Genomic DNA, 17,840 nt, shown 5'->3' with positions numbered 1-17,840 from the left:
ATACTTTTTCCTGAAACTGTAGGCTTCAGTGAACATACGGTGAATTTACTGAAAAATTAAATTTGCTATGGAATGTATTCTTCAGCACCAAATTCACCACCAGTTAACCATGGTATGTATAAAAAAAAAACTTGGGTTTTTGAGTGTACACCTAAGTGTTAATATTTTAACATTTTTAACATTTTAAAAATCAAAATTTACAATTGTGTAAATTTATTAGGTCAATATATCTGTGAATCAAGGGTAGTATATCTGTTCTGTCTACATCGATTAATTGTAACCAATTAGAAACAAATAAAAACGTATTTTTCTTGCAGTGACTAACCAAATCTAAATATATCTTTTGAGAAATTCTTACAATATATTAACAAATATTAAACTATAAATGTCAAAGTATTTCAAAGGTTCAGTTTTGCTATGTTACAGATTTAAACTTAATAACCCAAATATTAGAATTTTTTAAAATGACAAAGTGCATTAGCTTTAGGCAGCAACATGGAAATCATGGTGTTTTAAAACTGTGGTTTTGCACTTGTAATGTACAAAGATATACATTCACTCAGGCTGGTCATATTTTATTTTTTATATCAATGTGAAAGAGACTATAAAGTGCTTCTGAGGGTAAGAACTAATGTGTGTATATACATATATATATATATATATATATATATATATATATATATATATATATATTAAGCTTGAGAATAAAAGTCTGGCCATGATTACTCCATGTATACATTAGTTTTATATACAGTATCAGCAGTATATCTTTGAACATAGTTTACCTGTGAAATTATTTATATGTGAAGTGATTGGCAAGAAAAACAGAAACAGCAATTGAGTATAGGGTATTGATTTATTAAAGGCAAATAGGCTGTTCACTTTGCAAGTAAAGTTGTACTGTATATAAAAAAATAGCATCAGATATTAGTGAATGAGAAGATCTCCTGACTTCATAAGCCAATCATGTGCAATCAAAAATGCTGTTTTTATATTTTCCTTGCACATGAATGGGTATTTTTTGGAAAATGAAACTTCACCGCCTATTTTCCTTTAGCAAATCAGCCACCAAAGTGTTTTTAGTTTCCTTTGACTTTATGCACATAATGAAATTAAAAAGCATTATTTTAGATAGAATGTTGTCATCTATGACAATAATTCTTTTTTCACCATTATAATAATGAAATTATAAAATAATAACTGAAAATGTATTTTCTTAATTTGATGTATAACCTGTGACTGCTAATTATTTTTTATCAAATTAGCCATAATGAAGCCTATAAAAATACTATCTTCTTGATATCATCACAGTCACTCTCTGTTATAATTGATTATATTCTGGTAACAGTATATATTTATTAAAATGATTTGAACTCTTTATAGGTCATAAAAGCAGTAGTTATGATTTTAGATATTGAAATCATGTTTATTAAAAATCCAAAACCAATACAACAAGGGGAGCTAATAAAACCATACCTTGCATTAATTATAAAACTACTGTTTTAAAAAGAACCCCTTACTGTGTATACTGTTTGTAAGATTGACACGTTTACAAACTCAAGCTCTCATTTTGATCATAACACTTTCAACCAAAGAATGTATGTAAATCTTCCCTAGCTGTGGCTACGTTTTGTGCTTACTAGATTACATTTTTTTTTATATTCATGCATTGAAACGTAATGCAGAGTAAGGATTACATTAAGATTTGATTTAACAGACTTTCTACTTTTTTAGAAATCTGGTATTTGTTTGCAGTTTACAGCTTACTGTATATGGGGCACTGCCTCTATGCATTTATTTCTGGTCAACCAATCATTGCTATTTTGTGTCCTATCCACTAAGCTATATAACATTCCTGTCCTAAAATCACAACTATCTAATGAAAAAAGCTTAAATTCGAGTTGATCCCTTCAGCATCTTCTTTTGACATCCTAGGGCCTGGAACACAAGGCTGATAGTATGAGTGCATATAGAGAGTGAAGAAAGTCCCGCACTTTCTCTTTTTTATATCTATATCTGGTACTGGCACTTAATATCCTGCCATTGGAAGTATCAAATGGTGGTCAAAATACGGAGTTCCAATTTGGTGTGTATTACAAATTCTTATGTTATATATCTATATAGCACATATAATTTAAATGTATGTTCCCAAATATAGTAGATATCCCAAAAACATGGATGTAACTTTAGTTTTTGGTGGTATTAAACTTTTTTTAAGAGATCTGTTGTGTGCTGAGCTACAACTACAACTACATCCATGGGAAAGCATCTAATTTGTTTGTTGAATGGAAAATCATATTCAATGCATAAATAATAAAATATATTTTATATAAACTAACTAATGCTGAACCTGTTGCTAACTTTTTTCATTCTGTTTTTAAAAGAGACATGTAGATGGGTGGAATAGTACGCAAGTATACAAGTAGGTTTATTGATTAAAAATTAACCTCTAATTGTCTTTAATGTAGGAGGTAACACATTTTAAATTTCTTTTTAAATCTCATTTAGTGCAGGATACATTTTAGTTGAAACAGATGTTGCTACATACTTTTGGAATCATACAGCTAGATATTTTGATTTGCTATGTCTGGCTAGAAATATGGGAGGTGAGACTTTTGACTTGTTTTTTAAGATTCATTCCTGGAGCAGTCATGATTATTTTTTGCTTAACTACTTGGTGAGTCAACAAACAGAACAAGTATGTTTTATAAGGTTTACTGACATTTTAGATACACATATATATGTATTAGGTCTGACAAATCATGTTATATTATATTATTTTTTTATTTTAAATTCATTGCTACAAGATAATATTTATTTAGAATATTATAACATAATTTAATGTATTGTCACTGCTATAACTGCTGCCAGTTTGAGTTCTTTTAGTATTTCAAACTTAACTTTTTTTTACACTGTACACAACAAATTAAAAATATACATGTCCGCTCACATTTGGTAATAGTATTATATGACATGCTTTGATAAGAAATAGGTATTTTTTAAATGATATATTTTTTGTGATTTATAATTGTATTTTATTGCAAAATGTATTGCACAATACACATTAAGAAATGTGTATAAAATATATTATATATAGATATTCAAAGCATTTTTTTCAATACAAAACATGCAAAACTTTCTAAAGGATAGAATGACTTTTACGGTTTACTTTGTTTTAAAATCAATGGTGCAATATATGCAGAGAAAGATAGCCATTGTACATTAGCTCTATAAAAAATTCTGAATGAAAAAAGGGATACATTAAATATGTTATAATAAAATCTAAACAAACGATCATATTACAATTAACAGTCTTTGGCATTTCAACAAAAATGATTAAAAAAAATATGCAATATTAAAAGCAACATTTTATATTGTGTTCTAAACATGTCAAACAAATTAGATCATGCTAATGATTTAGAAAAGAAACTTACTAATTGATCACACAAGATGCAACTTAAATATTAGGCACTAGATGTCACTCTCCACCAACTTATAGCAGGAAGGTGAGACCTGAATATGTTTCTCTGTTTCTGATGCTGCATATCCTAGTGCAACAACGTCGGCCATGCTGGATTTTTTATTCTCTGCTGTGGTTCTTCCGTAAATTTTAATGTCATCCTTACTGGGAAAATTACCACCTTCAGCTTCAGTGATCCTAAGATATGTCTTACACAAACCTGCATTATCAAGGAAAAGGCAGCTTGGTCCATTTTTTGTTGCTTCAAATGTCTTGGGATGTGGTTCTGTGTCAGCTGCATTATATCATCCCAGAAGAATCCAAACACGGCACCTTTGTTGGAAGAATTGCACAGGATCTGGGACTGGATTTAGGTGAGATTAATTCTAGAATGTTACGTGTTGTCTCCAGAGATGAGAATGAATATTTCCAGGTGAATCTGCAGAATGGAATTCTGTTTGTTAAAGAGACAATAGACAGGGAACTGCTGTGTCCAGGCATACAGTTGTGCATTATTCCTTTGCAGGTTATAGTGGATAAACCTGTACAGATGTATAGAGTGGCTATAGAGATAGAAGATATAAATGACAATAGACCAGCATTTCCATCCTCTGTGAGAAACCTTGTGATATCTGAATTAATGCCTGCGGGATCTCGTTTCCATGTAGAGGGAGCAGTTGATTCAGATCTTGGAACTAATGCTGTTACAAATTATGAGCTCAGTGCCAGTGATTATTTTGCACTGGATTTCCAGAAATACATGAATCAGATCAGATCATTAGAACTTGTGTTAAAGAAATATCTAGACAGAGAAAAGCAGTCTGTTCACAATCTCACACTTACAGCCTATGATGGGGGTAAGCCAAGATTAAGTGGTGCATCTGAAATCATTATCACAGTGGAAGATGTTAATGATAATGCTCCAGCATTTAATCATCCATTTTATCAAGCCAGTGTGATTGAGAATGCTCCCAAAGGATCATTAGTAATACAAGTAAAAGCCATAGATTTAGACCAGGGGAAAAATGGTGATGTTTTATACACATTTAGTGAATCAGCAAAGGATGATATCAGCAAAGTTTTTAGTTTAGACAAGAATACTGGGGAAATAAGAGTGATTGGAGAGGTGGATTTTGAAGAGACACAGATGTATGAAATACAAATTGATGCTGTGGATAATGGAGATGTTCAGTTGGTTGGACATTGTAAAGTTCTAGTGACTGTTGTAGATGTCAATGACAATCCTCCTGAGATGACAGTAACTTCACTTGCTGTATCTGTTCCTGAAGACTCTCCACAAGGAACAACTGTGGCCATCATTAGTATTCATGATCAAGATTCAGGATTAAATGGAAAAGTGAGTTGCAACATCACTGATTTTTCACCCTTCAAAATACACCCAGCATTCCAAGGAGATTTTTCTTTAACTGTAAATGGGAAGTTGAATCGGGAAAAAACATCTAAGTATGAAGTTGTAATAGTAGCAAGAGATGAGGGCGTACCACCGCTGTTAGTTTCAAAAACTCTTAAAATTGATATAAGTGACGTGAATGACAATGCCCCATTATTTCAGAAAGCTTATGATACAATCTTTATCAAAGAGAACAATCCACCAGGCTCTCATGTATATACAGCTTCAGCATCTGACCCAGATATTGGTCAGAATTCCTTCATCACATATTCTATTGGTGACAGCACTGTTGATAGGATTCCCATATCTTCCTATATCTCTATCAATCCAGAGAATGGAAAAGTATTTGCTTTAGTTTCATTTGACCATGAACAAGTGACTTATTTCCAATGTCACATAAAAGTGACTGACGCTGGTCTACCTCCGCTTAACTCAAACCTTACCCTGAATGTTTTTATTGAGGATATTAATGACAATGCTCCCACTTTCATGCCACTTTTTCCTGCATTGAATATAAGAACTCCAAAAACAATTCAACCTGGACAGTTAGTTACTAAATTAAGAGCAATAGATATTGATTCCGGATACAATGCTCTGTTGTCTTATCATTTTAAGGATCACTCAGGAAAAGCTCCATTTGTTATATCTCAGCAAACTGGAGAAATTGGATTAAAGCGGGCATTTACAGATTCAGATAATGAAGAATATAGAATAATGGTGGTGGTTCGAGACCATGGAGAGCCAGTCATGACAGCAGTAACAGAAATTGTCATCTCCTTGGTGGAATCTGGCGAGGAAGTTCTGTATGATAATCAGGAATCCAAAGGAATTACAGAAGAATTTACTGAAGCAAATATCTACTTAGTTGTTGCCATCTGTGTAATATCAAGTGTATTTCTCATTACATTAATTGCCTTTACTGTTTTAAGATGGCAAAAATGCAGAGATGAAGTGAAAGACCTGAAGGAAAATTACAAGATCTGTTCAAACACTGGAGGTAGTTGGGTATACTCTCAACAAACTCAGTACAGAGTATGTTCAAACTCATTACAACGAAAGAGTGACTTAATAGTTTTCACTCCAAACAGCTCTCAAATGCCAAATAGTGAAGAGCATGCAAACCAACCTGGGGCTCTGCTAAGTGCATCATATCAGGTAAGTTTGAATAAAAATATTGCTCTTTTTACCATTTACGCAGCAAAATTACTTTTTACTATTTATTTTTGGTAATTTGATGCATCAAATACATAATCACTGAAATCTGCTACAGTAACAACGTCAAGAAAAAGAAAATGCAAAGATATTGTAAATCCTGGTAGCATCAAATACGACAGTAATAGTGAACATTAAATTAGGTAACCTAACTTTTTAAAATAAATTCTGCAGAGGCCTAAGTTGCTAGGGTGCAACATAAAAAGGACAACATGCTACAAAAACACTTTTGTTTCACTACTGCTCATAGAAGAACTAGTAGATCTTAAATACCTCCAGTCACAAGGCAAATATCAATGTAAACAATTGAAAACTACTAATCTTGGCATAAATACCCATTAAATTCCATGAAATTGTTGTTAAAGATATTTTTTTCTACTGTTTGAACATTTTATAAGGGTTGAATTTGTGGCATGTTTGTTTAATGCAGTTAACAAAACTCGTAAATTTGACCAGAACTTACAAAGCTAAGGTATACTATTTGGTGAATTGAGAAGTAGACATGCATTATTGTTTGTAATTATAAAAATTTTATATATACAGTATCTTTTTTTTTTTAAGAAGTTTCAGTGTTTTTTTTTTTAAAAACATAAATTCAAACCTATCACACTATTTTAATTCAGAAATACAGTATATAGTATGACATTGTATGTAGATATAATTCATTTCTGGTATATCAGATCTGTGCTACTAATTGAAAGTACCTAGACTCAGACAACCCTTTTCATCACACAGTGGAAGTCATCTAATTTGGGAATTATATAGCAATTACAGTAGTCATTCTGTATTTTCTCTTTTTCCTAGGGTTATTGCCCTCTGATGGTGCCATAAGTTTACCCCATGATTAGAAGGAAGAAAGGGTGGCACACTTTTTTTTTTTACTGATTGCTTTACCACATATTAAGTAGTGAGGTCAGTGTACAATATAATAGGTAAAAAAAAATAAAACAAAAAACATAATTAATAGCTCATAACATTTTATGCTTAACATAACCAAAATATATTGTATACACTGTTTTAAAATGTCAGATTTTATAACATTTAAACATGAATTTAATTATTAATTAAATTTAATTTAAACAGTGTAGCAAACCTAGGTATGTAAGGTCATCATATAAATATTTTCAAGTTAACAATGCATTCTAATGCTTCTATGTTTGGTCTGGTTAACTTGGGTTTTCTCTGGTTATGAGGAAGTCAAGCAATGTGTAATATTGCGTATTTGTAGTTTAAACCCAAACCAAACAGTAACACATATATACGGCATGCAGGAGGTGGGATTTAAACCTAGGCACTTCATATATGTGTTCCTGTGTTTGTGCTGGGAGCACACCGCACAGCACGCTCCTAGCACAGAGACCAGGCTCTAGAGCCCCAGGTCTGGTACTAATGATTGGGACCTGGGACTTCTGGTTCCCAGTCACCTAATTTCTATATTATCCTCTGAGTGGCTATCACAATGATTAATCACTGTGCAGCCCACCCTGTGTTTTCATTCTCTTCTGAATGGAGAGGATGATGCATTGTATTTTCTCTCCTTGCATGAGAGAAAGATAAAAACAAGCAAAAGTATGTCCAAAAAAAATAACTTACAAAATAATAGCTATATCAAGGTTTGATTTGGTCAGTGACAGAGTTAGTATTAGGGCAAGGCAAGGGTCAGAGACCAAGACCAGGGTCAAAGGTTAGGGTGAAAAGTCAGGGTCAGCATATTTTTGGTAGAATTTTTTTTTTAAATGGCATTTTAAAAATTATTATCAGTGTCAGTATGTTTTAGGTAAAAAAGCAAAATGTGCACTACTTCTGGACCCTACTACAGGCACAAACAACAAATAACATACACATATTCAGCATCGCTGTGATTATCTGGAGCAGGAGAATTTATTTTGGGTTGGTGTTTGGCAAGTTATGATAATAGCAAGAAATATACACTAAATTTAAGAGAAACAGATTTTTTTTTACTATTTTGGGCCTGTTTTCCTTTGATATTAAAACAAAATCAGGCGATATGCATTAACATTTACCACCAAATGAAAGCCCAATTTGTCCTGTTAAAAAACAAGGTACAATTCACCTGGATACATAATATATTTGCAACAATTTGTATAGTTTTACTAACACATGTCAAAGTTGCAAAAGTGGGTCTTGGCCTTCAGGTTTGTTTTACCCTCAGTCATGATGGAGTTAACACTTTTCCTTGGAAGCAGTAAAGGTTTCAGCTAAATAAATTATGTATTTTGGCTAACTTAATGAATTAAGTAACACTGACTTCAATCATTGAACCTTCAAGGAAAAATTCAGCTTTTTTTTTTATTTTACTTCCAAATGGCTATTGTATGCAAAATTAATTTATCTTTAATTAACCTCATTCATACTAGCAATCAAAAATTCACCTTGAAGATGCTCTACATGCTGGACTCTTTAAGTAAATCAGGTTCATTGTCTTACTACAAGGTTTAATTTATGATGCACGGGGGCTGATTTACTAATAGCTCTGCATGTACAAAAAAGCATCAATCATGCACAAACAACCAAATAGTATCCTTGTAATATTTACTATGAACCCATTGTGTACATGGACACTGGCACACATAGGCTTCAGTGCACATATGCTAAATTTACTGAACAATTCAATTTGCTATGGAATGTATTCTTCAGCACCAAATTCACCTCCAGTTAACCATGGTATATATAAAATAAAAACTTGGGTTTTTCAGTGTACACCTAAGTGCTGTTAATATTGTAACATTTTTTAACATTTTAACCACATTTAGTGTGCACTGCAATCATTAAATGAGATTGCAAAAAACACAATTTTTTTAAAAGTCTTAGTGAATTGTATGCAGAGGTTATTGTTTATTTATGTATCTTTGTGCACATGTGTATAAGTTCACACACACAAAGTCGTGTGGAAGATTTAATACACTGTTGATTAGAATAGAGATTTCAATGGTAAGATCCTCTTTGACATGCTGGATAGCATTGCAGATGGGTTTTTTAGACCTGATGTTTTGGCTGGCACTTGCATATATTTTATTGTTTGGTGAGCTCTCAAATTAGTGTTTAAAACAATGTTTTTTTATTTTCAGGTAAAATGTTGACATACTTATGCCTTATTGCATTTTATTGGAAAAAAGAAGCATAATTTGAATGTTCAACACACATGGGAAGTTAGAAACACATTGTATACTTTGGACATCACCATACAATTAGTGAAGTTTAGGGATCATGCATACATTCAGTACTTATGCAAGCCTGCTATACAAATGTAATACAATGACTCATCCCTAAACTTTTTTTTTTTTCATTTATCAGGCTCACAGAGTTAGTGTTGACTTCCTATTGTAGACCTAAGTAGGGTAACCAGCTTGAGCCCATTTGTTAAAGTAAAATTAATATCTACTCGTGTAAATGGTTGTTTTAAACAAATATCACTGGTATCAGTAATCAGATAATACTAAATGTGTTCGATACAATAACCTGCTATTCAATTGTTTTGCAACATTATGGGCTGAAATGTGTTTAAATATTAGTAATTGAAACTGATATGTTAAGATCAATTTACTAAGCAAATTAATAATTATTATTATTCAATGAAAAATTGCACCTGTGTTCACTTTAAATACCCAGTAATGTGAAGATAAAATACATAAACAGGAATTTGTTTTTCACAAGATTGAATATTTACTCATTTTTTTAATGAGATTGTAAACTCTGTAAGTAAATCAGTTTTGTAAAGTCTTGTTTATTGAATAATCTGGAAACTATTAATACATTCTACTTTTCTACTTTTCATTCTACTTTTCTGAAAAAGCAGCAGACAAGGAAATATTTTGTTTAAAAAAAAAGCTTTACTCACAAGCATTTTATTCTGACAAGGAAAGTCAACAAGCTTACCAGAAACAATAGTTTGATAACCAATACTAGTTAGTAAATGTGATTTTAGAAATAACGTAAAAAGGTTAAAGAAAGCTGTATAGATAGTAACCACCATCCTTGCATTCCTCTGCAGTTCTGGTATAATATATTTATGCTTAGTAATTTGGAATTCACAAATATATTGCAGATATACCCATCATATCAAGCTGTATTTCTTATTCTTTCAGACATATTTAAAACGATGAGAATGTGACATTCACCAAACATTAACAGGTGGTTAATCATTCCCTGTAAATTAAAAACACATGCATCAGGAAGGTTAGCCTGTAGTCAAATTTGTTAAATGTCACATTTACTGCTTTACAAATATGCTCCTTTGTATTTTTTTTTTACCTTTGAAGGTTTGGCTAATACCTGTTGTTGTCCTTTACCAACTGGCTATAGATGTAAACATTTTTTCATGGAAGAAATAACTTGATTTATCAGTTTCCTCTCCAACAAACTATATAGTGTCCTGAAAAATGCATTTTTTTGCATTAGAAATATGTTAGAAATATCTACTGAAACATGTTTAAGTTCTTGGTGAACCCAAGGGCCTGGGAAACAAGAATAATGTAACAATGTATACATGTATATCTAACATAAAGAATGTTTCCTATCTCACTTTTTCACCTTCTCTTTCATATCCCGAAGTAGTACTGGTTTTCATGATCCTGAGTAGACATGTCCCCAGAAAGCAAAAATGTTTAATAGTAATACGCCTTAAAATTTAATCAAGCTAACAAAAATTAAACAACTTTACTAAATGAGTTACATTATGTGTATTGGTTATCAGAAAAAACTTTTGTCATAATATAAAAAAGTCAGGAATACACAAATATCAATCTTAGAAGTTTACTGTTAGATGCTGTATGTATTTAATATTTCATTTTTGGTATTAAATTATATTTTCCATTCATGATATTTATTTATGTATGGCACATTTCAGGTAGAGCTGGAAAAAGATATGTCAAATAAAGCTTTTTTTCACATTGCAAAATATAAACATTCCTAACAAAGCTAAAATTATAAATTAAAAATGTTTACTTGACACACAACATTCTGAAGAAAGCACGCAAATAATGATTAGAATTAGGTATAGACAAATGTTTTAGTGACACCAACAAATATTGTAGTGAATATTTTGGTCTTCATTGTTTTAAAATGAGCAAACCATATGTTTATTGGCTATTTGCTCTCTAGAAACTGAATTTGACATATTTTAAAAGATAAAGATATATAACCTCAAGACTGTAATCAAACATAAAAAAATATATTTAGTAGTTTTTTCTCCTTTAAAAACTAAAAAATGTTTGCTTAGGAAAATATGTGCAACAATAAAATCAAGGTTTTCATTTATTTTATAATTTATTCTAAAATTGACTTTCAAAAGGAAAGCATGCTTTTAATGTAAACTTACAATTTAGTTCCTCAAACAAGATGCAACTTGAATCTTAGGCACTAGATGTCACTCTGTACCAACGTATAGCAGAAAGGCGAGGACTGAGTATAGTTTTCTGTTGCTGATTCTGAATACCATACTGCAACAACGTCGGCCATGCTGGATTTTTGATTCTCTGCTGTGGATTTTCAGCAAACGTTAATGTCATCCTTACTGGAGAAATTACAACCTTCAGCTTCAGTGATTCTAAGATATGTCCAACACCAACTTGCATTATCAAGACAGATTAGTCCATTTTTTGTTACTTCAAATGTCTTGGAACGTGGTCTTATGTCAGCTGCATTATATCATCCCGGAGGAATCCAAACATGGCACCTTTGTTGGAAGAATTGCACAGGATCTGGGACTGGATTTAGGTGAGATTAATTCCAGAATGTTACATGTTGTCTCTAGAGATGAGAAGGAATATTTCCAGGTGAATTTGCAGAATGGAATTCTGTTTGTTAAAGAGACAATAGACAGGGAATTGCTGTGTCCAGGCATACAGTTGTGCATTATTCCTCTTCAGGTTATAGTGGATAAACCTGTACAGATGTATCTTGTAGATATTGAAATAGAAGATATAAATGACAATAGACCAGCATTTCCATCCTCTGTGAGTAATCTTGTGATATCTGAATTAATGCCTGCAGGATCTCGTTTCCATGTAGAGGGAGCAGTTGATTCAGATCTTGGAACTAATGCTGTTACAAATTATGAGCTCAGTGCCAGTGATTATTTTGCACTAGATTTCCAGAAATATATGAATCAGATCAGATCATTAGAACTTGTATTAAAGAAATCTCTAGACAGAGAAAAGCAATCTGTTCACAATCTCACACTTTCAGCCTATGATGGTGGTAAGCCAAGACTAAGTGGTACATCTGAAATCATTATCACAGTGGAAGATCTTAATGATAATGCTCCAGCATTTAATCAGCCATTTTATCAAGCCAGTGTGATTGAAAATGCTCCCAAAGGATCATTAGTAATTAAATTAAATGCCACAGATTTAGACCAGGGGAAAAATGGTGATGTTTTATATACATTTAGTAAATCATCGAAGGATGACATCAGCAAAGTTTTTAGTTTAGACAAGAATACTGGGGAAATAAGAGTGATTGGAAAAGTGGATTTTGAACTGGCACAAATGTATGAAATACAAATTGATGCTGTGGATAATGGGGATATCCAATTGGTTGGACATTGTAAAGTTCTAGTGACTGTTGTAGATGTTAATGACAATCCCCCTGAGATGACAGTAACTTCGCTTGCTGCATCTGTTCCTGAAGACTCTCCACAAGGAACAACTGTGGCCATCATAAGTATACATGACCATGATTCAGGATTAAATGGAAAAGTTAGCTGTAATATCATAGATTCTTCACCCTTCAAAATACATCCAGCATTCAAGAAAGATTTTTCTTTAACTGTGAATGGGAAGTTGGATCGAGAAATAACATCTCATTATGAAGTTGTTATAGTGGCAAGGGATGAGGGAACACCACCACTGTCAATTTCAAAGACTCTTAAAATTGATATTAGTGATGTGAATGACAATGCCCCATTATTTCATAAACCTTTTGATACAATCTTTATCAAAGAAAACAATCCACCAGGTTCTCATGTATATACAACTTCAGCATCTGACCCAGATGTGGGGCAGAATTCCTTTATCACATATTCCATTGGTGACAGCACTGTTGATGGGATCCCCATATCTTCTTATGTCTCTATCAATCCAGAGAATGGAAAAGTATTTGCTTTAGTTTCATTTGACCATGAACAAGTGACTTATTTCCAGTGTCACATAAAAGCAACTGATGCTGGTTTACCTTCACTTATTTCAAACCTTACCCTGAATATTTTCATTGAGGATATCAATGACAATGCTCCCACTTTCATGCCACTTTTTCCTGCATTGACAATAAGAACTCCAAAAACAATTCAACCCGGACATTTAATCACTAAATTGAGAGCAGTAGACAATGATTCCGGATACAACGCTCTGTTGTCTTATCATTTAAAGGATCTCTCAGGAAAAGCTCCATTTGTTATATCTCAGCAAACAGGAGAAATTGGATTAAAGCGGGCATTTACAGAGTCAGATAATGAAGAATATAGACTAATGGTGGTGGCTCGAGACCATGGTGAGCCAGTCATGACAGCGGTTGCAGAAATCGTCATCTCTTTGGTGGAATCTGGAGAAGAAATTCTGTATGATAATCAGGAATCCAAAGGAGTTATGGAAGAATTTACTGAAGCAAATATCTACTTAGTTGTTGCCATCTGTGTAATATCAAGTGTATTTCTCATTACACTAATTGCCTTTACTGTTTTAAGATGGCAAAAATGCAGAGATGAGGTGAAAGACCTGAAGGAAAATTACAGGATCTGTTCAAACACTGGAGGTAGTTGGGTATACTCTCAACAAACTCAGTACAGAGTATGTTCAAACTCATTACAACGAAAAAGTGACCTAATAGTTTTCACTCCAAAGAGCTCTCAAATGCCAAATAATGAAGAGTATGTAAACCAACCCGGGGCTCTGCTAAGTGCATCATATCAGGTAAGTTTGAATAAAAGTATTGCTGTCTTTACTGTTTACATAGCAATATTTGTTTCTTTATTTTCATCATTATGATGCATTAAATACCCATTCAATCTAAAGATACAGGTTAACAGTATCATACAAGACTTATGTGAAACATTAGCACCTAGTATCGGGCAACCTTTTTTACCAAACAGTGGAAGATACGTTAGTTGTACAAGAATATAGTGTGTACAATAGGCATTCTTTAGCTTCTCTTTTGCTTAGGCCCTTTGTTTGATGATGATCCCATCAGTGTAATCCCATTATTAGAAGGAGGAAAAGGTGGAATATGCTCCTGATTATGTCAAACTATTGATAGGCTCTTGTGTAGAGTACTTATAACTGTGCATCATATGCTGAAGGTCATTTTTAACTAATCACTTTACCACATTTTAAACAGTGAGATCACTGTACAATAAAATGTAAAAACAAATATTAAAAAGTAATTAAAAGCTCTTATGAACAATATAACAAAAATTATTTTTTGTCTTTTCACATTTTTATCTATTTGTCATCTTTTGTCTAGATTAAAAAAGGAACACTTTTTACCAACAGTGTATCAAGAAAGTCCTTAAGAAATAATGTTAGGTAGACAAGTTAGTTATTTTCAAGACCAGTGCATACTGACACTATTATGTTTGGTCTGGGTGACTTGGTCTCAGTAACCTGGTTACTAAGGGGAGGTTTACTAAGACTGGAGCATTCAAAATCTGGTGCAGCTGTGCACAGTAGCCAATCAGGTTTAAGTTCAGCTTGTTCTATTAAACTTTGACAGAAAAACCTGGAAGCTGATTGGTTTCTATGCAGAAATGCACCATATTTTGCACTCTCCAGTTTTAGTAAATCTCCCCCTAAGTGGTTAATAAATATTTAGTATTGCTTTCTGGTAGTTGAATACTTTTCATAGAAAACAAAAAAGGCTGAAGCTTAATAAATGACTTATTTGTGAGCACTTGGTTGGAATATTAAGCATTGGGGCTGAATTACTTAGCAAAGTGAATTTTCTATTTGCAAAGTAAAGTTTTAGCTTAGCTTAGTGAATGATGTAACATTGTGCTGATATCAATCATTCAACCACCTTTGACAAATTTCTTTTTTGTTTTTATTTTCATTATAAATGATTGTATATTCCTTTGCAAAATAAATGTTTACTTTGTTTTACCTCACTCACTTTTCAAAAGGAAAAAGTACTTTCATAGTGAACATACTCTATTATTTTAGTAAATCAGGGTCAATGACTTTCTTCAGGATTTATTAACTGACATTTGCCTTAAAAGTGCAACACTTAAAGCAAATAAAAATAAACATCATTTTTACAAATATATGTCTTATTGTTAAGATTTTTAAATTTGCACAACCATGCATAAATATGTAGGAATAAAACCACATCTAGTGCGCACTAATAATGACATTATAGGATATTGGAAAACACAAATTTTTTAACTAAGTTTTGGTAAACTGTAAAACTGTATACAGGGACATTCTTTTGTGCATTTACATATCTTTATGTGGATGTGCAGAAGTCTATACACAAGCGCATGTACAAGATGGGGTACAGTTTCAGTACCAAAAGGGGTAACCCCGAGCTACATTCGGTTTTACCATGCGGCACTGCTCCGGGATCTGTTCTTCTCTTACCTTGTCCTGCACTCCCACGATGTCCCTCCTGTAGTGTACCCGGCAATGTTCTCCGCATCTGTCTTCTGGGTTCCGTCCCCTGCGACGTCAGGACGTATGGGGGATGGAACTGGCGGGAAATTTGAAAATTACAAAAAGTGACATTCACTAAATACACTAAAATCACATAGTAAAACATTACTGTATCAAACCATTTCACATACATTTTGTCCCTAGTGCTTTGTCCTGTGACATCCCTGCATTTTTACTGTTCTTTCTGCCTGGAAACTGAGAAATGTCCATGGCGTCCAAAAAGCATCCCTTTAGGTCAAAAGTGGTTTTAGACCAGCTAGAGAACAGCAATAGTAAATCAGAACCACTTGCAGAATTGAGTGATAATGATTCGTGGGGAAATTCGTCATCAGACACTGAAAACGATTTTACGACTTTGCTCAGTGATGTGCGAACTTGGCGCTATATTTCAAATGTCAGTGTTTTTGGTTTGATTATATTATTGAATTAAACTTATTATATTATTATTTTTTTTTATTATTTATTAAATTATAATTTATGATTTCGTGTTTCAAATTGTAACATACCCGGGATCTTTACTAGACTCTTGTTCGGACAGATTTCAGTGAGTTCCTAAAAAATTCAGGCCTACAATAAAAAAAAACATATTTCCATGCAAAAAAATGTACCGCTTTGAGCACAGAAATATGGACATAATCAGACCGCTAGGGAGGTTAAAAAGGACAGAAAAAAAAACTTGGGAGACTGGGAGGAAACCCAAAAGAGGTGTAAAAGAGAGATGGGGGTTTGGGGGGAAGAAATATGACTAAAGTTGCTATTATCCTTTGAAATTGGTGTGCATTTCCAGGACTTTGTAAAATTGTGTATTGAAGAAACAGACCTCAGAGAAGTGAGCCCCAGTGAGCTGAGAAAGATAGGAGCAGCTTTATCTTTTGTCTGTTTCATACATTGTTGTTTGGAATTGAGATCCATTTGAGATGCTACATTTCTAGATGCCATGATATGATACAGAAGTTTTTTTAGATCTGTTGCTTTGCCTTGTACCTGCATACTTTTATTGTATTAGGTTTTTAAAAATGAAGTGATACAATGAAGAGATTTCAGTTTATTTCAGTGGCTGTTTCACTAGTATCAGTAATCAGCCAAGACTAAATAGAGGAGATTTACTAAAACTGGTGCACACAGAATCTGGTGTAACCAATCACAGTAACCAATCACCATCTACATTTTATTGTCAATGCTTAATTGAGCAAGCTGAAGATAGAAGCTGATTGGTTACTGTCCCCAGCTGCACCAGATTATGTGTGCACCAGTTTTAGTAAATGTCCCCCACTGTGTTTGATACAATTGGAAGAAAAGCATAGTTTTACCACTTTCAGCTTGCTATTCAATAAATGACAATAATATGAGCTTAAATATGTCTATTCCATCTATAGAGGCTAATTTACTGCAGGAGTTGATGATATTTACTCAACAAACTATAGCTCTGTTTTCTTTAAAACACAATCATGTGACGATAAAAAAAACCTGATTTTTTTTCTTTCACATGATTGAATGATAAAACTGAATATTTACTCCCTTTAAAAAATGATGAACCTCAATTCAATAATTAAATCCGCTTAGTTAAGTCGTGTTCTTTGAATTATCTAGAAACTATGAATTATGCTCAGTAACTTGGAATTTACTAATATGTTGTAGATAAACCTATTGCATCAAGTTGTAGTTTGATATGCTTTGAGACATATTTATAAAGCAGAGAATGTGACGTTCACCAAACATTCATGGGTAGTTCATCATTCCATTAATATCCAAAAAATCATCACGAAGATTAACATGCAGTATTTGCTAAATCTCACATTTATTGCTTTATAAATATTCCACTTTTTATTTGTTACCTTAGAAAGTTTTGGTTAATACATTTGGCTGTTCTTTGCTACTTGGCCAAAGTTGTAATATTTTTTTCCATGGAACTAAAAACTGGGTTTATTAATTTCCTCTCCACCAATCTATAAATCAGGCCGAAGAATACAGTTTGAATAATATTATATAATAGGTCACAAATATCTTCAGAAACATGTTCAGTTTCTTGGTGAACCTCAGGGCATGGGACATCAGAATAATGTAACAGGTGTATATATTTATATATAACATATGA

General features: G+C 32.8%; 1 protein-coding gene across 11 annotated transcripts in view; it reads left to right on the top strand.

The window, feature by feature from the left end:
- The window catches only part of LOC149474338 (protocadherin alpha-C2-like), a 371,807-nt gene that overhangs the window by 80,980 nt on the left and 272,987 nt on the right, over positions 1 to 17,840 (top strand). The window contains exon 1 of one of the 11 annotated variants that reach the window (XM_089659741.1): positions 3,545 to 6,026. The exons of 9 other annotated variants lie outside the window; for them this stretch is intronic. In XM_089659741.1, the coding sequence (XP_089515867.1) occupies positions 3,666 to 6,026 (2,361 nt within the window). In that variant the 5' untranslated portion in view covers positions 3,545 to 3,665. Of the gene's footprint in view, positions 1 to 3,544; positions 6,027 to 11,557; positions 14,012 to 17,840 lie in introns of those variants that run through there. One more of the 11 variants, XM_089660225.1, reaches the window with a different exon arrangement.

Source organism: Staurois parvus, unplaced genomic scaffold, assembly GCF_062004578.1.
Source record: "Staurois parvus isolate SC_StPar_1 unplaced genomic scaffold, SC_StPar_1.0 ptg000006l, whole genome shotgun sequence".
Taxonomy (NCBI): Eukaryota; Metazoa; Chordata; class Amphibia; order Anura; family Ranidae; genus Staurois; species Staurois parvus.
This window is presented reverse-complemented; position numbering and strand designations above follow the sequence as displayed.